Raw genomic sequence first — 20,611 nt, forward strand, 5'->3', positions numbered from 1 at the left:
TTTTCTCACTCAAACGGTACGTACATTAGTTGGAAAGTGTCTAGGGTCTGTTTGTTTAAATCTTACTTTTCTTTTCTTAGTATGAGTCATAGGTAGACTATAGGCAGATTCCAAAGAAGAGTTAGGAAGCGAATTAGTTGTGACAAACTTACTAGGATGGTCATGAGGTGAAATACCTGATTGTGGAACCTAGTTCAAAGAGTTACCCTGGTTTACACTAGTAGATTTATACCAAGACTGAAATGCTCATTTTCTAACCTGACAATGATACTTAATATGCCTTTCACCACCACAATAATAACAAACAACGAGAGGCTTAGGACGTTCAATATGAGTAGTGGAAGGGACAGTAGTTGAGACACGTTCTAAAGAAGATGGAGCTGACTTATAACAAGAAATAAGATGATCATGATCACTGGAACACTCCCCAACACTTGGGATTGTATCCAAAATTTCAACACCATTACACAGATTTGGAAATGTCATATTCGAGTCGAAATTCTTCTTTAAAAGATCAAAATCAGTTTCAATAGATTTTTGCCTTTCCTTAATCATGTCAAACTCACATTCCAAAGATTTATTCCTATCACTAAGAGTTTCATTCTACGCTTTCAATTTATTAGCAACATGCATAAACTCATTTGCTTTGGAACTCAAAACAATGTTTTCACTCTCAAGAGATAGTATCCTTTCAGACAACTTCTCATTTTCCTCGAGTAATTGCTTATTTTTCTCTAACAATTCAAGATAATCCTTAGGAAATTTCTCATGAAAATCATTCACTACAACAACACAGCTAGGGGCAAAACATGGAATGGAAGTATTAGAGAGAGGGACGATAGAATTAGGACATGAAGAGTTAACTTCAAGAGTACTATCAAGAGAGAGTTCATCAGATAGAGTATCCACCACCGCTTTTAGTACATCATCATCATCACTATCAGACAACCAAAAATCATCATCCAAAATCGAACTAGCATCATTATTAGTGCTTAATTGTTTGCTAGCAGTCTCGATCATATTAACCTCATATATATTCTCTAACTCTCCAAGTTGTTTGCTCACATCAAAAACATTAAGCTCGACTGTCATATTACCAAAAGAAACTTTCATGACACCATTCCTACAATTTATAATGGCATTAGCTGTAGCCAGAAATGGTCTACCAAGAATCACAGGAATATTTCCATTAGCATTTTGGACAGGTTGAGTATCAAGAACCACAAAGTCCACAGGAAAATAAAATTTATCTACCTGAATCAAAACATCTTCAATGACACCACGCGGGATTTTAACATATCTGTCAGCTAGTTGTAGTGTTATTGGAGTGGACTTAAGCTCTCCCAATCCTAATTGCACATACACAGAATAAGGGAGTAAATTCACACTCGCTCCCAAATCAACTAAAGCTTGCTTTATTTTATAGCTTCCTATAACACACAAAATGGTGGGACAACCTGGATCCTTAAACTTAGGTGGAGTTTTGTATTGAATGATTGAGCTTACTTGTTCTGTAAGAAAATCTCTCTTTTGCACATGCATCTTACGTTTCATAGTACACAAATCTTTTAAGAATTTGGCATAGGTAGGAACTTGCTTAATAGCCTCAAGAAATGGAATATTTATATGAACCTTTTTAAAAACATCCAAAATTTCATTAGATTGTATTACTTCGTTGCTTGAACCAATCTTTGAGGAAAAGGAGCTTTTGGTATATAATGCGGCACATGACCAGACTCCATAGGAATAGAAAGTTTCCTAGATGCTTCACTAGCATGAGGACCACTAATATCACTCACCTCACTCTCACGCTCTCCCAAATCAGACCTAACCTCTACCCTAGGCATCTCAACCTTATTATCAACATGTTTTCCACTCCTAAGCGTAGTAATCGACTTTACTTGCTCATGGTAGTGCCCTTGGCTCAAGTTAGAGCCTATCTCATACTGACCATTTGGATTAGCTACTGGCTGAATAGGAAGATTACCTTTCTCCCTCTCACTCAAAGCATTTGCAAGTTGACCTATTTGAATTTCCAACTTGGCAATATATTGCGAGTTTGAATACAAACTCTATTGGGTATCTTTTTGAAATTGTTGGGTTGTTTCCTGAAACTTTATAGTATTTTGTGCTAATTGAGCAAGGGATTCCTCTAAAGCTGAAAGTGTAGGTGGTTGGGGTGCATAATGTTGCATTGGATTTGAGTTACTAACTGGACCTCCTTGGTGTATACCCTTAGACCAAGACAAATTAGGGTTATTACGCCACCCTTGGTTATAACTATTATTAGAAATGGAGTTGTTGCTTGGGTTCTGGTACGTGTTAAAGGCATTGACTTGTGCAGTCATGCCAGGGAAATTATCAATAACATGATCAAAACTATCGCACAAAAGACAACCAGAGGTCTCAACATTATTAACTTAAGTTGGAGATTTTGTCTCCTTTTCTAGCTCAAGAGCCTCAACTCTTCTAACTAAGGCAGCTATTTTGGCATTCACATCAAATCCTTATTAACGTGAAACATAACATTCTTTGTAGTACTACTAGCCACCTTCTTAGGCTCACGACTAGTTTCCCATTGCTGGACATTATCAGAGACTTCTTCTAAAAAGGTCCACGCTTCATCTACAATCTTATCACATAAATCTCCAGTACTCATGGTCTCAATCATAGCCTTAAAGCTAAAATCAAAACCCTCATAGAGAATCTGCATCAGCCTACCCTTCTTTATGCTATGGTTAGGACACTGCAAGAGCATGTCTTTGAATCTCTCCATACACTTCCATAATGACTCTCCATCAACTTGGCAAAAAGATGATAAATTTTTTCTAAAAGTAGTTGCCTTATGATTAAGGAAAAAATTCTTTAAGAACACAATGCATAATCTTTCCCATGTAGCTATGGAATTAGATGGAAGAGTGTGAAACCAACTCTTCGCTTTCTCCTTAAGAGAAAAAGCGAATAACTTCAGTTTTATAGCCTCATCGCTAAACTGCTGAAGCTTAATAGTCCCACAAATATGCTCAAATTCCCTTATGTAAAGATAAGGATCTTCCTCATCCGTTCCCCTAAACTTAGGAAGTAGCCCAAGTAGATTGGGTTTTAACTCAAAATGATTAGCATTGGTCGGTGGAGGAACGATGCAAGACGATCGAGTTGTCCTACTGGGATAGATAAACTCCTTAATGGATCTAGGTAATTGGGTAACAACTTCGTTATTATTGCCTCCTTCGTCCATTTTTTTTTTTTTTAGACTATATGAGGACACACTTTTTTTTTTAGACTATATGACGACACACTAGCAAAACTAAAATCACTCCTAAGACTCTAACAAATAACGCACTCACACAAATAATATCAACCAATTATATGAAATGCAATTGAATTTTAAATAATGATGAATATATTTGCTCCTAAACCCAAATAACACGATTTCCAGTTCTTGTGCAAAAGCATTGTCACTCGATCCACGTGTCAGAAGGTTTTCCTAGTGAGTGGGTTAAAACCTATCTTAATGCAAAATGCCTAAGGCTGGTCAAATGTGAATTAACCTTCCTAAATGCAAGAAACAATAAAAACAGGCAAAACACACAAAGCAAACAAAGTTCAATCCCACAAAAGATAGAGACGTACCTCCAGCGTGAGCCTTCGAGGGCAACTTGCGACGTCGGGTGACGACAAGCAAGTGACTTCCCAAAAGTCCACAAGAAAATCATGACTATCAACTTTATAAGAAAAATTCTTTGCTTACTGCCTGCGAAAATCAAAATTAGACACGAAAACTAAGAAATAATTAAACTACGACTAAACTTAAACTACGAATCAAGATAAATAAAACTTTAAAACTAAATTGTACTACTACAATCCCCGGCAGCGACGCCAAAAACATGATAGGTACTTAGTCGGTCTAAATTAATAGACTAATCTAACCTTATAATTAAACTGCAAGCGCACAGCTATCATTGAAAATAGTTGTGGTGAACGAATCGATCCCACAGAGATTGCTACTTACGGACAATTGAATACTAAAATATTACCTAACCTAATTCGACAATGTTGTTTCATAGAAATTTGGAATTACTATTAACTAAAGCTAATTAATTTAACTATGTTTACGAAAATAATAAATTAAACAATTGAGTTTTACCAAGGGAAGAGAATTCTAGGACTATCAAATCCACCTTACACTTTTGTTTGTATATTTAGAATCAAATTCAATGTTCCAGATTTATACGAGTAGCATTATCGATGAGAATCAACTGCTATCCCGGAGATATGATTATGATAAATCTTAGCTAAACATGAATCTTCTAAGAGTTTAGCACTAATTATCAAGCTTAAAAGATTACTCGTCTTTTTACGACACAAAGAATATCTAAACTTGACATCAACAGTCAACACAAGCTTAACTAATAACAACAAATATCAAACTATATCCCATGCCTGACATACTATATGAAGGACGATATAAGTTTACTATTAATTTATGAACTTAGAAGAATAAAACAATTTTAAACTAACTGGTAATCATTAAATTTAATCCCAATACACAAATAGTAGTACAGGGCTTCATCTAAGCCCTAGACTTGGGTTTAGTTACACATAATAATTGAACTCAAAATAAAGAAAAGGTTAGGAGAACTCATGTCGACGGTGAGGTACTCTTCTTCCTTCTTCGTATTTCTGTTTTGTTGATCAGCTCTAATTTTCGGTTCTCCAATCTTTCGCTTTACTTCGTCTGCCGATCAATCCCCCTGTTTTGGTTTTTCCCATTGTATATATATGGTTTGGCTAGGGTATGGGGTAGTGTTTGATTAGAATTGGAATTGTCTAATTCGGTGACGAGAGATTCGGTTTCGATCAATTTGAGTGGAACTAGGAGTGTCCGTCTTTTGTTTCTCTTTCTGTTTCTTTTTGTTTCTATTCGTGAGTGAAGGAGAATAGAAGGTGGTGATCGAGTGCTTTAGGATGGACGGTGAATGGTATGGCCATTAGTTGGTTGTGTGGGTTTTAGTCTTGAACATGGTATGGTTTGTAATTCTTGGGCCTGAACTTAACTTTGGCCCATAAGCTAACAAATACAATCCACACCTTGGCTCATGATAAATCTTTAAAGTAAGGTTCCACCTTTTGCTGGTCACATGTCCAATGAACTTCATGGCAACGCTGGTCTTTAGCACATGAGCTTTTATAGCTAACTCCTTCAAACTGACTTTATATATTTTGCACCTCCACTGAACTAGATCAACGTACACACACTAATATCTTTAAATCTCGGCAGTTTCAACACTTTTAATCAAGTTAACTCCGATCCTGGAAAATCACTAAAAACACACTAACTAAATCAAACAAATTAATTAAACAAAGTAACTAATATGAAATTGGGTGTAAATATATGTAACATTTACGTGTTTATCAAAGTCCTTACTCTATTATTATAATTAGACTTCTAAACTTTTTATTCATCATAGAAAAAAGAAACAAGACTTTTTAAGACTAAACGGAAAAATATTTTTGGTCTTTTTCGATTTTTTATTTTATTTTTTTAAAGGAAGAAATATACTACTATATATACTATATAGAAAATGCCTAGTTTTTACAAAATATTATTATACCAACTCAATGATAGAACTATGCTTGTCCTCAAAATATGAAGAGATAAAGAAAGAGATTACCATAGAAACATGAGCAAAAACGGCGATAGACCTGTATTCTGTTTTTCTTGATGAAAATACGCCACCCCTAAATAAGTGTTTGATATAGAACGAGAAATACTGGTTTATTGTTCTAGGGATATTTATTCTATTATAAAATCTTTTTGGGTTTTTGTATTTTTGAAAATATGCGTGAAAGAAAAAGGGAAAATTTTGGCATGATGTATCTATTTTACCTCCTACTCATAAACCAAATTCCACAAGAAAAAACAAAATAAAACAAGCAGATAATATTAAACATAAAGTTAAACTTATACTACGTCATACACGTGAAAAGGAAACATAAAAATAAATAGATCCAACTATACAGACACTAGGAATCCTAGTCAGAATCCATGTGTGACTCATCTCGATGTCTAGAAGATCCTTCTCCTTGCTGACGTCGAGGCCTGGCATGTCTATCACTATACGGGAGAGCATCTCTGATGCTCTGCAGTGTTCTTGTGACATTATGCTGAAAACGTCGCTGCTCCTGCTAAAAGGTTTGCTTCTCCTCTTTAAGGGTATGTTGTTCTGCTATGATATTCCGTTGTTCCGGTCCGCTATGATGTTACCCTGAGTTTCCCTAGGTTGGTAGAAGTACCTGTTAAACCTCAACCTAAGGGGAAACTGACAACAATTAAAGAAAAGGGCAATACTCAAAATGACCTTTATGCTAAATATAGGGAAAAACCCCCGTTTCCCCAGAGAATAGCCATACTAAAGAAGGACGATATTTTTGACAAGATTAGGAAAGTTTTCAAAAATTTAACTATAAACCTACATTTTCTCGATTCCACAAAATGTCTTCCAAAACACGCTAAGTTTCTTAAAGATTTGTACACCATTAAGAGGAAAACAAACATACCTAAAGAAACCTTCTTAACATAACAATTTCCCTCTTTATCTGAGCACAACGGAATCATTAAGTACAACGACCCTAGTCGTCCTACTGTGCAATGCACCTTAGGCGATACTTTCACCACAACTACTCTTCTAAATCTAGGGGTGAGTGTTAACTTACTCCTATTTTACCTTTATAAACAACTAGGTATACATGCTCTAAAACCAAGTTACCAACTAAAATGACATTGCAGTTAGCCGATCGTTCGATTAAGTATTCTAAGGACATAGTTGAAAATATTCTTGTTAAAGTTCAAGACTTCTATTATCCAACCGATTTTGTCATTCTAGACATAGAAGTCACTCATGACTCTGTTCCTATCATCTTAGGGTGTCCTTTCTTGGCAACCGCCAATGCCCTCATTAACTGCCGCAATGGTTCGATGTATATTTCCTTTAGAAACCTTACTTGAGGTAAATGTTTTTAAGATAATACAACAGACACCAAACACGACTATAGATGGCAAAATTAGCATGATAGAGAGCCTTGCCCAAGATTATTTTAACAAAACTTTTCCCGATAATCAGATGCACCAATTTCTTTCAGTTGGCAGTACTGAAGATTCTTACATCCAAGAAGTACATGCCCTTTTAGAATCTACTCTTATCCACGATCTAGCTCCTGAGTTTGAAGAACTCATTCCTGAACAAATCTGCATTGTAGAGGAGGAAGACCCTCCTGAATCCCTCATTCCCACTCCTCCCACCCCTGAGCTTAAACCTCTTCCCAGTTGAAGTATATTCATTTAGATCCGGATGGCACTCATCCGATTATCATATCATCTCAGTTATCTGCTACTGAAGAGGCAAATTTGATTAGGGTTATTCGTGAACATCGTTCTGCGATTGGTTGGTCTTTAGACGACATTAAGTGTATTGACCCTAGTGTATGCAAAAATCGCATACATTTGGAAGATAATGCGAAAACCTCCCGTGAGCCACAATGTCATTTGAACCCTGCCATGAAAAAGGTAGTTAGAGCAGAAGTTTTGAGATTACTCAATGCTGGCATTATATACCCCATCTCAGATAGTGAATGGGTGAGCCCAGTTCATGTAGTCCCTAAGAAATCTGGTGTTACCGTCATTCGTAATGTCGATAGAGAGTTAGTTTCCACCTGAATTCATATAACATGGCGGATTTGTATTGATTATAGGAAGCTTAATGCTATGACACGTAAGGATCACTTTCCTTTACCCTTTGTTGACCAAATGTTTGAACGTCTAGTCGGCCATGCTTACTATTGTTTTTTAGATGGCTACTCTGGCTATTTCCATATTATTATTGACCCTGATGACAAAGAGAAGACTACATTCACATGTCCCTTTAGTACGTATGCATATAAAAGAATGCCCTTTGGCCTTTGTAATGCACCTGGTATTTTCCAGCGTTGTATGCTACATATTAATATTTTTAGTGACATGGTGGAGAAATTCATGGAAGTGTTTATGGATTTTTCCATTCATGGTCATTCCTTTGAAGATTGTCTTTCAAATCTGTCTAAAGTTTTGAAACGGTGTTAGGAAAAGAACTTAGTCTTAAACTAGGAAAAATGTCATTTTATTGTCAATAAAGGCATAGTTTTAGATCATATTGTTTCTAAAAATGGAATAGAAGTAGATAAATCTAAAAGAGATAAGATAGCGTCTCTGCCTATACCACGGATTGTCTATGATATTAGGGCCTTTCTAGGCCATGCATGTTTCTACAGATGTTTCATAAAAGATTTTTCAAAAATAGTTAAGCCTTTAACAAAATTGCTTTTAAAAGATGCCATTTTTAATTTTAATTATGACTGCAAGCAGGCTTTTTAAAAACTTTAAAAGCCGCTTTAATCTCTGCACCTATAATACAACCACCAGACTGGTCAAAACCTTTTAAACTTATGTGTGATGCTAGTGATTATACCGTTGGTGCTGTGCTATGACAGAAGTTAGATAATAAATCCACAATTATTTTTTATGCTAGTAAAACCTTAAATGATGCTCAACGTAATTACACTACTACTGAAAAGGAATTTCTAGATGTTGTCTATGCCTTAGATAAGTTCCATCCCTACTTGGTCGGTTCCACGACTATCATCTATACAGACCATGTCGTGCTTAAGTACCTTCTCACTAAGAATAATGCTAATTAAACAGAGATTGATCGATCTGTTAGATTCTTCTCCTAACTGAATTTACCTTAGAAATTAAGGGTAAAAAAAAGAGCCGAAAATGTAGTTGCAGATCACTTATCTATGTTAACTAATGAGGATGACAGTAATTCCAAATTAATATCTGACTCTTTTTTGGATGAGCATCTTTATTCTATTTTTTCTACACCTTGGTATGCTGACATAGTTAATTTTATAGTGTCCGAGATCATTCCTGAGATATGGTCCAGGAATGAATGCAAGAGATTTTTTGCCAAAGTTAAGTTTTACTATTGGGATGAACCCTGCCTTTTAAAGTATTGTAGGGATCAGATAATTTATCGTTGCATTCCCCAGTGGGAGCACAATGAAGTCTTATCCTTCTGCCATGAACAATAATGCGGGGTCATTTTACTGGAAAGAAAGCTGCCGCCAAAGTTCTTCAATGCTACTTTTATTTGCCGACCCAGTTTCAAGATGCCCATGCACACTACAAAGTGTGTATTAGATGTCAACAACTTGGGCATATTACTCAACGTAATATGATGCCCTTAAATCCCATTCTCATTGTGGAGATTTTTTATGTTTGGGGTATTGATTTCATGGGCCCGTTTCCCATTTTGCATGGTTTCATTTATATTCTTGTATCTATAGAATACGTTTCTAAATGGATTGAAGTCATGGCTTGTCGTAGTGATGACCATAAAATTGTAGTATTGTTTATGAAGGAGTATATCTTCTCACGTTTTGGCGTACCTAAAGCCATCATTAGTGATGGAGAAAAATATTTTTGTAATAAGAGTTATTAAAGCTTTAGTCAAGAAATATGGAGTTACCCATAAGGTGGCGACTCTGTATCACCCACAAACTAGTGGCCAAGTAGAGGTGTCCAATAGAGAAATTAAAAAGATATTAGAAACGACAGTTAATCCCGATATGGAAGACTGGTCTAGACGCCTAACAGATGCTTTATGTGCATAAAGAACGGCTTTTAAAACACCTATTAGTATGTCACCCTACCACTTAGTTTTTGGTAAACCTTGTCACTTGCCTGTTGAGTTGGAATACCGTGCCCTGTGGGGTATTAAAAGTTTTAATTTCAACATTAACGCCGCTGGTGTCAAGCGCAAATTACAATTAAATGAGCTTGAAGAAATCTGTAGCAATTCTTATGATTTAGCGAAAGATTATAAAGCTAACATGAAATGTATTCATGATAAACATATTTTGCATAAAAAGTTTGATCTTGGTCAAAAAGTTTTGCTATATAACTCATGTTTGCATATTTTTCCTGGTAAATTAAAAACATGTTTGTCCGGACCTTTTCTAGTTACTGATGTCATCCCTCACGGGGAAATTACCTTGGTAAATCCCAAGGATAATAGTACCTTTCAAGTAAATGGCCAACGCTTAAAATATTTCCCTGAATTAAGGTCGCCAGCTGTAGAAGAAACCCTTCTACAATACCTTATTTATGAGGACTAGCCCTCTATACTTGGTGTACTTCCTATCCATATTCTATATTTTGGGAGTATTCCATTAAGGTAACCGAACCCTTCTTTCTGAGTGTGTGGTTGTAAGTACTGGATCCTTAGTCCACGTTCATATAATTCATGCATACATTTCTTGTACTTTTTCTCGTTTCTTTTTAGTAGTGTTTCTCTATGAAGTGATTTACATTTTTATTTGCTTTATTCTTTGATTTTCAAAAATCATTTTCATAAAAATTAGAAAATATAAAACCCATAAATATTAGATAGATTAAAAAGTCTAGGGTATCTGACTTTGAAAGACCTTCTTTTTCTCCACAACAAAATTTTTTCATCCTATTCCAAAATTTTGTTTGGGGGTGGGTAATCACCCCACCTTGTTCTCTCAACTTTATTTCTTTGTTTAAGCTGCCATTAAGTCATATAGATTCGTGTGACACAATCTAGTCTTCTAGATTTTTCCATCGCCCACATAACTTATGCCATTTACGTATTTTGAGGCATTCTTCTACCATTTCATATGTCACCCATAGTTAGATATAAGTTTTTCCTAGATCATTAGATATCATTCTTCATACTGATCATTTTCATAGCTTATTTGCAAAAATCAGACTGCTAAAGAATCGGATATCTTAGTTTTAAGTTTTACGACGCAGCAGGACACGATGGGTATTTTAGAAAAGATTTGGGCTTAGGCCAAAATTCATTTTTCCACCCAACCCACGATATTTACACCCCACTGACCATCCCATTTAACCTCGTGCCCCAGCCCATTCACTTTATCTTCCCACACGAAATTAGATCTGACCTAAATCGATCCCAGCGAGACCCGCGCCTATCATAACCTAAATCCAAGCACGCCATGCGCCTCCATCGAAATAGACCTTATCAAGTTTTTTACAGCACCTTCCCGTCATCATCCCCTACTTATAGCCCTACCCGTATTCAAATTTCAACCTACCAATGGCCAGACCAGCATAAATCATGCTAGAATTTGCATTTAACACATACCAATTCCAGCCATTTTATGGTACATAGATGCGTGCTAGAGGGTGGGATAGAATGTGGTACTCTACCGATGAGTACTACCATGAGGATTTGGTGTTGAAATTTTATCATAATAAGAGGATAACTCCTTCAGGGAGGCTATTTGTGCATTTGGACGAAGTTCAGATGGATGTGACGCACGATTTGCTAGCTGATAGGCACCCAAAACTGTAATATTAAACCCCCGTAGAGACATTGCATTTTTGTTAATTATGTGTTTAATAATCATGAAATAATTATATTTTCGTGCTTTTGCAGGTTTTCACAATTAACGTGAATATGATGATAAAACATGCATCAAAGTACGAGAATATTGTGCATACTCGAAGTCTTCCCACTCAGCCCCAGTGAAGCCAACATAGCCTGACTAGAGCCAAAGATTCCAAAGGGACAAAACCAGTGCAGAATGGGTCCACATGTAAAGAAGCAACAAACTTCCAAAGCTCACATCTTTCAAACATGGACGCCGAGTTCAGAAAGTGAACAGCCAGAACGACTAGGGCAACGAGCTCCACGCAAAGACAGAAAGTTGTAAAAATGTCAAAATCCGAGCCACCACTAGACACAGCACGTGGACCCACTTTGTGGGCCCACAATATGTGATGAGTCAACATACATCGACAAGTGGCAAGACACTTGTGTGCCACCTTGCAAATAGGAAAAAGACAAAACAAAAATCCATGCATGACTTGATGTTGCAAATGAAAAAAAAAAAAAAAAACAAATTAAAGCAAGTAAAGACAAACAAAGTTTGGATTGTTGCCAAGTGAAAAAAAAAAAAAATAAAGGGAGGCTTCACGTGAAAGGGCTATATATATGAGAAGGGGACTTTATCTTGTTTGAGACTTTAGGACTTAGCTTTATATTCTTGTATTAGGTTAATTTCCAATACGTGTTGTTGCTTTCTCCTTCTAGTAGCTTATCTTTTCTTTTGAAGCATCAAGTACTCTAAGTACTCTCTTTTATAAAACTAAATTTTATTCAAGTTGAATCCCTGTTCTTTATTTACTTGTTTAGTATATACAATAAAATCAATTAACCATCCAATGACCATGAGCTAAATCCTCCCAAAGGGGAGGGTTAATGATGTTCATGTGAGGATCCGGATTGACACTTTAATGTGCCAGAATCACTACTTAGGAATTAGGTGTAGATTATGCATCCGGTCCAAAAATGATTGAGACTGTCTAAGTTTGGAGTGTTGATGCTCCAGAACAGTCTCGCGAGAGACCCAAAATGTCTCGCGCGATAACCTATGGTGGCCGTTACCTCTCTGATTTGTCCAGCTGATGTAAAATCGAACCAGGAGCTGAAATGATATTGCAAAGATGGAATATTAGTTCAACTCCTTATGCTAGTGAGATGAGCTCAGAGATGCGTGCATCTCACTAGGGATCGATACTCGACGCCGTCTCGGGTTTGTCTATGAACTCAAGACGGATTAGAGCTGTAGTGATGTGGTACTCTTACATGTTGAAACTAATTTTTGCATGAGTACGGTTGACCCTTTTCTTGTATCTCTATCCCTATGTATTTTACGTAGAAATCAATCGTTATTATTTTACGTTACTTGCATTACCGTTAATTTCTCTAAACCTAAGAAATAACCTAAAATCCTACTCACTATAAGTTGTAAATCCAGTTGTGAACCTTGCCGAGCCTTAAGGTACGGACTTTGGACTTTGGACTACGAACTTCGGACTTAAAAGAATCAAAAATTAAATTACCGATTATCAAATGGCGCTGCTGCATGCCTAAGGACTCTGGACATTTAACGTAACAACTGGAATACATCATTGAAAAACCACCCTCTCCTACCCCCTCATCTTTTCAATTTTCATTTGTTTTGCGATACTAACATGTTACGTACCTGCTTGTACCAACTTTTCTTTTTCTACTAACAGATATCTGTGAAGCAAATCTTGTTTATCATTATTAGCACAGTCTAAGTATTCCGTAGGAAGTTGAAGTATTGAATTGATCTTACAGTCTCGGACGAGACAATAATAGTAGCGCGCGAGACTAACCTGGAGTATCAACACTCCAATTTTCAAGTCCAAGCCACTTTCCTTCTCAGTACTATTTTGGACTCTCTAGACCTGTTTATCCACCATCCAGTAAGTTCACGAGCTCAGGAGTTAATTTGATTGTTATACGAGGAATCGCGAGATGCCAGGTTTCGAATTCTTAAACTCCTCAAACTTTGTCGAGGATATTATTTGGTTGATTGCTATAACCTGTTTTACATCGCATATTCGTATGTTGGCATGAGCTCTCGTTACATATATAGGAATTTTTTCTGGGTATGTGTGGTTCGTCATTGCATATTAATACGGTTAATATGATTAGAATATATTTGGATGTTTGCGTAATTTCAAACCACCTGCTTTGATTATTTTTGTATGTGTATATTACATCCATTCACGTACGCGGTATTACTTTGCATGAGTTCGTTCTCGACATTCCCCTAGCTCACATCTAGTTGCACGTATTTTTAGCTATATATTATTGCATGCGTAGAACGTGTTTATATTCACGTATAAGTAATATAGAGTTGCATGTGTGGACTTCCTGTGTACAACTAGCATGTGTTAATTGCATGCTTAGTCTTCTATTTTCGCATCTCTCGTCTTTAATTGCATGTTTCGTAATCACGTCTCCATAATACATTAATTACGTAAACTCAAAAAAATAAAATAAAATAAAATAAATAATAATAATAATAATAATAATAATAATAATAATAATAATAATAATAATAATAATAATAAAAAATTAAAAAAAATAAAAAAATACTAATAATAAAAATCTCAACATAATCATCTTAATAATAATCGCATAATACACTATCATAAATCATCATCCTATTCCATCAGTGTCTAGGAAACTTGAAAGATTGAGGTTGCCTGATTAAGGAACGTGCTAGCACAGAAAACCTCCCTCAATTCTCTCATGTGACCTGGCTGCTGGAATATTTACACATTATCCTAGCTTACCTGCTCACGTTAGCAACAGCTCAGGTGACGTGGTTCACCTCCCTCCTTCCTTAATTACTAATCCTCATGTAATAATTCATTCCTTATGAGCCTAAAATCAAAATTTGTGTTTGCATGAGACTACGGTCTGGTACTAATAAGGAATTAGAACTTACATATCGTCATCAGAAATACGATAAACAACTACATAAGTTATCCCTTAGACATAGTTCTTCCTCCGTAAACCAACCTCATCAAGTATCTCCTTTGCCATTATCTCCTATAGTTATAGCCCAGGAAAATCCCATAGTGGATAAACCCCTTTCGGACTTCTATACTGCCTTACAGGAAGGACATGCTTCCTGCATCAAACTCGATGAGATTGCAGGTGATTTTTGCATTCCGCCAAACGTTTTCGGTTTGTTACCTGTTTAACACGGTTTAGACCATGAAAAACCGTACAATCATCTTCGTCAAATGCAGCAAGTAGCCACCACTTTCCACCATCCGATCGTTACCAACGAACAAGTCTTACTTAGGTTGTTTCCCTCAACCTTAGCTGATAAAGCTTCGGTTTGGCTCACGGGCGAAGGGCCGCAATCCCTTGACACATGGTCCAAACTCGTACAAGCATTCATGATAAAGTTCTATATTCAAAAGAAAACTACAGAGATGCTTCAGAAGATTCAATTCTTTCGCCAGTATCCCCAGGAATCCTTTACGAAAGTATGGAGCAGATTTACTGATCTGCTTCTCGAATGTCCCAAACATCAACTCGACACAGCTGTCTTAGTCCGGTCATTCTTTAATGGTCTCTCTGACCGTCAAAAGGAGACATTAGATATCATGAACGGCGGTTGTTTCATGGACAAAGGCGCTACTGAAGCATACACTTTTCCCAAAAAATAGGTTTCACGAAACACCCATTGGGGTGACACTGATACTTCCAAGTTTTCTAAAGACACTCATACCAAAGTTATGTCTATGTTTGAGGTCAAACCCGATCTGGAATTAAAAACTCTGATCGAGTCCCTAACCAAAAAGGTCGATGCTTTTTCGGTTTAAGTAAATGATCAAAAACCCAAACAAGTCATGGCTGCCAACGCTTCCCCATGTCTTCTTTGCTTAAGTCCTGAGCACTCCAATTTTTATTGTCCTTTGGCATACGAGTGCCCTTCCCAACCATTTAAAGAGGCTTGTGCTTTTAACATCCCTAATGCACCTTGGCGACAACATTCGAATTTGGCTTCGCGTCCCCCTGCCCAACAACCAACTCCTCCGGGTTTCAACAACCCTCCTGTACGACCACCCACAAACTACAATTCCTACCGTCAAGGAAATCCTCCACAATTCTAGCAAGGGCAAAGTCAGTTTCCCAACACTGCCAATATAGGGTACCAAAACAACCGCAGTCTTGTTCCCGCTAATCCAGGTTATGGCTACCAAAATCAACTCGTAAACAATAACCGTGAACTTGTTCCTGCTGCTCCACTGGGACAATCCACTGCCGATAAAACAGCTGAAACTTTTCTGACTTACATGAATCAACAATCTCAAATCCTAGCATCTATCCAACAGTCTCTTCAGCTGTTAGCACAGGATAAAAGTCAAAAGCGCGTGTTTCCTAGCCAAGCAGTTCCAAACCCTAAGCCCACAAAACAGCCTTTGAACTTAAAAATGGAGCAGGATCTAGTAATTCCAGCCAGGGTAAGGTAAATGCCATCACCACTCTTCGTTTTAGCCGAACCGTCGACAATCACATACGTATGCCAGACATTGAACCGACAAAAGCTACAGCTGACGTCCTTCCAACTCCTACCTCGCAACATATAGCGAACAAAGTTGTTCCTTCCAAATCTACCTCCACATCCTTAGGGAAAGACGCCACTGATCCATATGCACGATTCTGCCCAAAACTCTGTTTCCTGCCCGTTTGGCAAAGAACAAACCTGACGAATATTTTGATGAGATCCGAGAAACCTTCAAAAATTTGACCATAAACCTACCTTTTTTAGATGCACTTAAGCATTTGCCCAAGCATGCCAATTTTTTGAAGGACATGTGCACCAACAAACGACGAACGAATATTCCTCAACAAGCATTCCTCACTGAGCAGTTTCCCTCCATTACTACTACCAATGGTGTAGTTAAATACAAAGACCCAGGTCGACCAACTGTACCATGCATGCACGCCAAGACAAGTATATCATTACCGCGCGCTTTTTAGACTAGGGTGCTAGTGTTAACCTACTTCCCTACTACTTATTTAAGCAGTTAGGTCTTCATGAATTAAAACCTACCAACTTGACCCTACAACTCGCGGATCGCTCCATCAAGTACCCAAAGGGCATAGTAGAAAACGTCCTAGTAAAGGTCCAAAATTTTTACTACCCCGTTGATTTTGTCATTCTAGATACCGAAGTTGCATGTGACTCAATTCCAATCATTTTATGACGTCCATTTCTTGTAACTGCTAACGCTCTCATCAATTGTCGGGATGGTTCAATGACAATGTCTTTTAGGAACCTTTCTGTAGAAGTCAATGTATTCAACTTAATAAAACACCTTCCCGATCCTGATATTAAGGGTGAGATTAGCCTGGTTGATAGTCTGGCACAAGAATATTTCGCAAACACTTTTCCCCCAGACGAGGTACACCAATTTCTTTCTTTTGATAATCCTAAGTTTGACGATGACTCGTACATTAAGGATGTCCACACATTATTAGAGTCAGTACCACTATTTAACCCTACTGCTGCGTTGCCAACTGATTCAAAAAAATCGGACTTGCTTTTTTCCATTGAAGAGACGGCCCCTCATGAATCCTTGATCCCCAATCCTCTAACTCCGGATTTAAAACCTTTACCCTCTTATTTGAAGTACGTGCATCTCGATCCATATGGTAGTCACCCTATAATAATTTCTTCTCACTTGACTACCGACGAAGAAGCACGTTTGATTCGTGTCATTCGTGAACACCGCCCCGTTATCAGATGGTCCTTAGATGATATCAAAGGAATAGACCCTAGTGTATGCACTCATCACATACATCTGGATGACGGCACAAAGACATTGCAAGAACCGCAACGTCGCCTTAACCCCGCCATGAAAGAGGTGATGAGGGAGAAAGTTTTACGTTTACTTGATACGGGTATCATATACCCTATCTCTAATAGTGACTGGGTTAGTCCTGTCCACGTTGTTCCCAAAAAGTCTAGCATTACAGTTGTGCAAAATGAAAATGATGAATGCATCTCCACTCGCATTCCAGTGAAATGGAGAATTTGCATTAACTATAGCAAACTTAATGTCATAACACATAAAGATCACTTCCCTCTTCCCTTCGTTGACCAGATGCTAGAACGTTTAGACGGTCATGCTTACTACCATTTTCTTGATTTGTATTCCGGCTAATTCCAAATTGTCATCGATCTCGCCGATCAAGAAAAGACAACTTTCACATGTCCCTTCAGAACCTTTACATACAAACGAATGCCTTTCCGTCTTTGCAATGCCCCAAGCACTTTCCAACACTACATGCTTCACATTTTCAGTGATATGGTGGAACGTTATATGGAAGTCTTCATGGATGACTTTTCCATTTATGTAAATTCCTTTGATGACTGCATATCCACCCTTTTTAAAGTGTTAACACGTTGTGAAGAAAAAAATCTGGTACTTAATTGGGAGAAGTGTCATGTCATGGTTACTAAAGGAATTGTTCTATGTCATGTTGTTTCGAAAGAAGGGATAGAAGTTGATAAAGCTAAAATTGTTAAAATTGCTTTGCTACCTATCCCCCGAACAGTTCGCGATATCCATGCCTTTTTAAGGCACGTTGGGTTTTACAGGCGAATCATTCAAGATTTTTCAAAAGTTGCTCGACCCTTAACCAATCTCCTGCTTAAGAATGCGATCTTCGACTTCAATTTCAATTGCAAACAAGCTTTTGAAACTCTAAAAACTGCATTGACTACCGCTCCTATCATTCAACCCCCTGATTGGTCTCAACTATTTGAACTGATGTGTGACACTAGCTACTTTGCTATTGGCACCGTACTAGGCCAACGACGTGATGACAAACCCGTTGTCATTTGCTACACTAGTAAAACTCTTAATGACGCTCAACATAATTACACGACAACTGAGAAAGAGTTCCTAGCTGTTGTATATGCTTTGGATAAATTTCGTCCTTACCTAGTCGGATCATCCACCATCGTATATACTGACCATGCCGCACTTCGGTACCTACTCACGAAAAAGGATGCGAAACAGAGATTGTTCCGCTAGATCCTTCTCTTACAAGAATTCAACCTGGAAATCAAAGACAAGAAAGGAACCGAAAATATTATGGCCGACCATTTATCAAGGCTGGTTGGTGACGTTGATAGTGATTCTGAAGCCATCTGTGATTCATTCCCAGACGAACATTTGTACTCTATTTTCTCCTCTCCGTGGTACACAGATATCGTTAACTACCTAGTTACTGAGGAAGTTCCTTCCTCTTGGTCATGTCCTGATTGTAAAATGTTCTTATCCATTGTAAAATATTATTTCTGGGATGACCCCTACCTCTTTAAGTATTGTTCCGACCAACTCATTCGTCGCTGCATTCCCAACTAGGAACGCACCGACGTGTTATCTTTTTGCCATGAACAATCTTGCGGTGGTCATTTCAGTGGGAAGAAAATGACGGCCAAGGTTTTACAACGTAGTTTTTACTAGCCTACCCTTTTTCGCGATGCACACGAACATTGCAAAGCTTGCATTCGTTGTCAGCACCTAGGTCGCTTTACCAAATGTAATATGATGCTCTAAATCCCATTTTAATTGTGGAAATTTTTGACGTTCGGGGCATTGATTTTATAGGACGCTTCCCTATTTCTCAAGGTTTTCTCTACATTCTAGTCGCTATGGACTATGTGTCCAAATGGATTGAGGCACTCACATGTCGCTCAAATGACTATAAGACTGTCGTGAAATTTGTAAAAAAAAATATTTTATCTCGTTTTAGTGTCCCCAAAGCTATCATCAGTGATGGGGGTTCACATTTTTGTAATAAAAATTTTGGGTTTTTAATGAAGAAGTATAGAGTTACTCACAAAGTTGCTAGTCCATATCACCCACAAACAAGTGGCCAAGTGGAAGTCTCCAACAGAGAGATAAAGTCCATTCTGAAGAAAACTGTCAATCTATCAAGAAAAGACTGGTCTCTCTGCTTATCGGATGCCTTGTAGGCATACTGAACGGCCTTTAAGACACCTATAGGGATGTCTCCTTACTGCATCGTTTTTAGAAAACCTTGTCATCTGCTAGTTGAACTTGAGCATCAAGCCCTATGGGCCATCAAAAGCCTCAATTACAATATCAACACGGCAAGCGAGAAGCGAAAATTATAATTAAATGAGCTTGAAGTGATTCAGAGTGATGCTTATGATCTCTTAAAATCTTACAAAGTTAATATGAAAAGAATGCACGACAAGCATATTTTGCGTAAAGATTTCAAGATTGGCCAAAAAGTTTTACTTTATAACTCCAGATTACACATTTTTCCTGGTAAATTGAAAACACGATGGTCTGGTCCTTTTATTGTGTCAGCTGTGACCCATTATGGGGCAATCTCTTTGTTTAATCTACAAGATAACAACGAATTTCAAGTAAATGGACAACACCTCAAACATTACCACGAGTTACTTTTCCCAACTGTTGAATAAACTCTTCTTTAGGATTCGGTCTACATAGACTAGATGTTTCGTTTGGCGTACACAATCTTGTTTTTTCTATAAAGGGTACACCATTTTGGTAGCCAGGCCATCTTCTATTTTATGATCTCAAAAGTTCTTTGAAGTGTGTGGTTGTAAGCGCCAGAGCTGTAGTCCACAAAAACTCTATTTCAAACCGAGTATAAATGTCTTCTGGAACGCAAGCAAAAATTTCTGCTGATAAACGATGGGTACCAAAAATTTTCCCTCCTTCCTTTTCTTCCCTTTTCTACTCTCTATCTCATGAACTTCAACTAATCATTTGGTGTAAGTCTCACTCATCACGAATAGGTAATGGTCGTAGTACTTTTACTCGTAAACGACGTGCGCGAAGGACGGGGTGGTGTATGCATTATCAAACACCTTTCTGTCCAGGTCTAGACTTCCTATCCAATACTAGCCGGTATAAGGTTTACTTTTGTTTGACACCAACTGCACAGGATAAACTTCATCGCTACGCCGTTTCTCCCACGGGTTGGGAATCGTCTTAAGGATCTGACGTTAAAAGACTCGCAAACGTCTTGAGGATCTAACATTAAAAGCCTCACCTTATAGATATCTATATATTGTTGCCTTTTAAAATTCTCCTTGCATTAAGTTGTGCACG

The 20,611-nt window shown here is 37.5% G+C and overlaps 1 protein-coding gene across 1 annotated transcript; it reads right to left on the bottom strand.

Annotated features, from left to right (window-relative positions):
• Positions 1-603: 603 nt before the first annotated feature.
• On the bottom strand, positions 604-3,238 carry LOC147492405 (uncharacterized). The gene is made up of 5 exons (XM_086567496.1): positions 2,499-3,238; positions 2,234-2,379; positions 1,728-2,023; positions 1,458-1,632; positions 604-1,349 (listed from the first exon to the last, which is right to left on the bottom strand). Exons 1-5 carry the CDS (start codon positions 3,236-3,238, stop codon positions 604-606), a joined length of 2,103 nt encoding a protein of 700 aa, XP_086423622.1.
• Positions 3,239-20,611: the final 17,373 nt, after the last annotated feature.

Source organism: Coptis chinensis, chromosome 6 (genome assembly GCF_015680905.1).
Source record: "Coptis chinensis isolate HL-2020 chromosome 6, ASM1568090v1, whole genome shotgun sequence".
NCBI classification, from domain to species: Eukaryota; Viridiplantae; Streptophyta; class Magnoliopsida; order Ranunculales; family Ranunculaceae; genus Coptis; species Coptis chinensis.

Coding starts and splice junctions, on each gene's coding strand:
- LOC147492405 (XM_086567496.1), bottom strand. CDS start 3,238: ATGGACGAAGGAGGCAATAATAACGAAGTTGTTACCCAATTACCTAGA. Junction 2,380..2,498: donor CACGTTAATAAGGATTTGAT/GTGAATGCCAAA, acceptor TTTGTGCGATAG/TTTTGATCATGTTATTGATA. Junction 1,633..1,727: donor TTCCTATGGAGTCTGGTCAT/GTGCCGCATTAT, acceptor GTTTTTAAAAAG/GTTCATATAAATATTCCATT.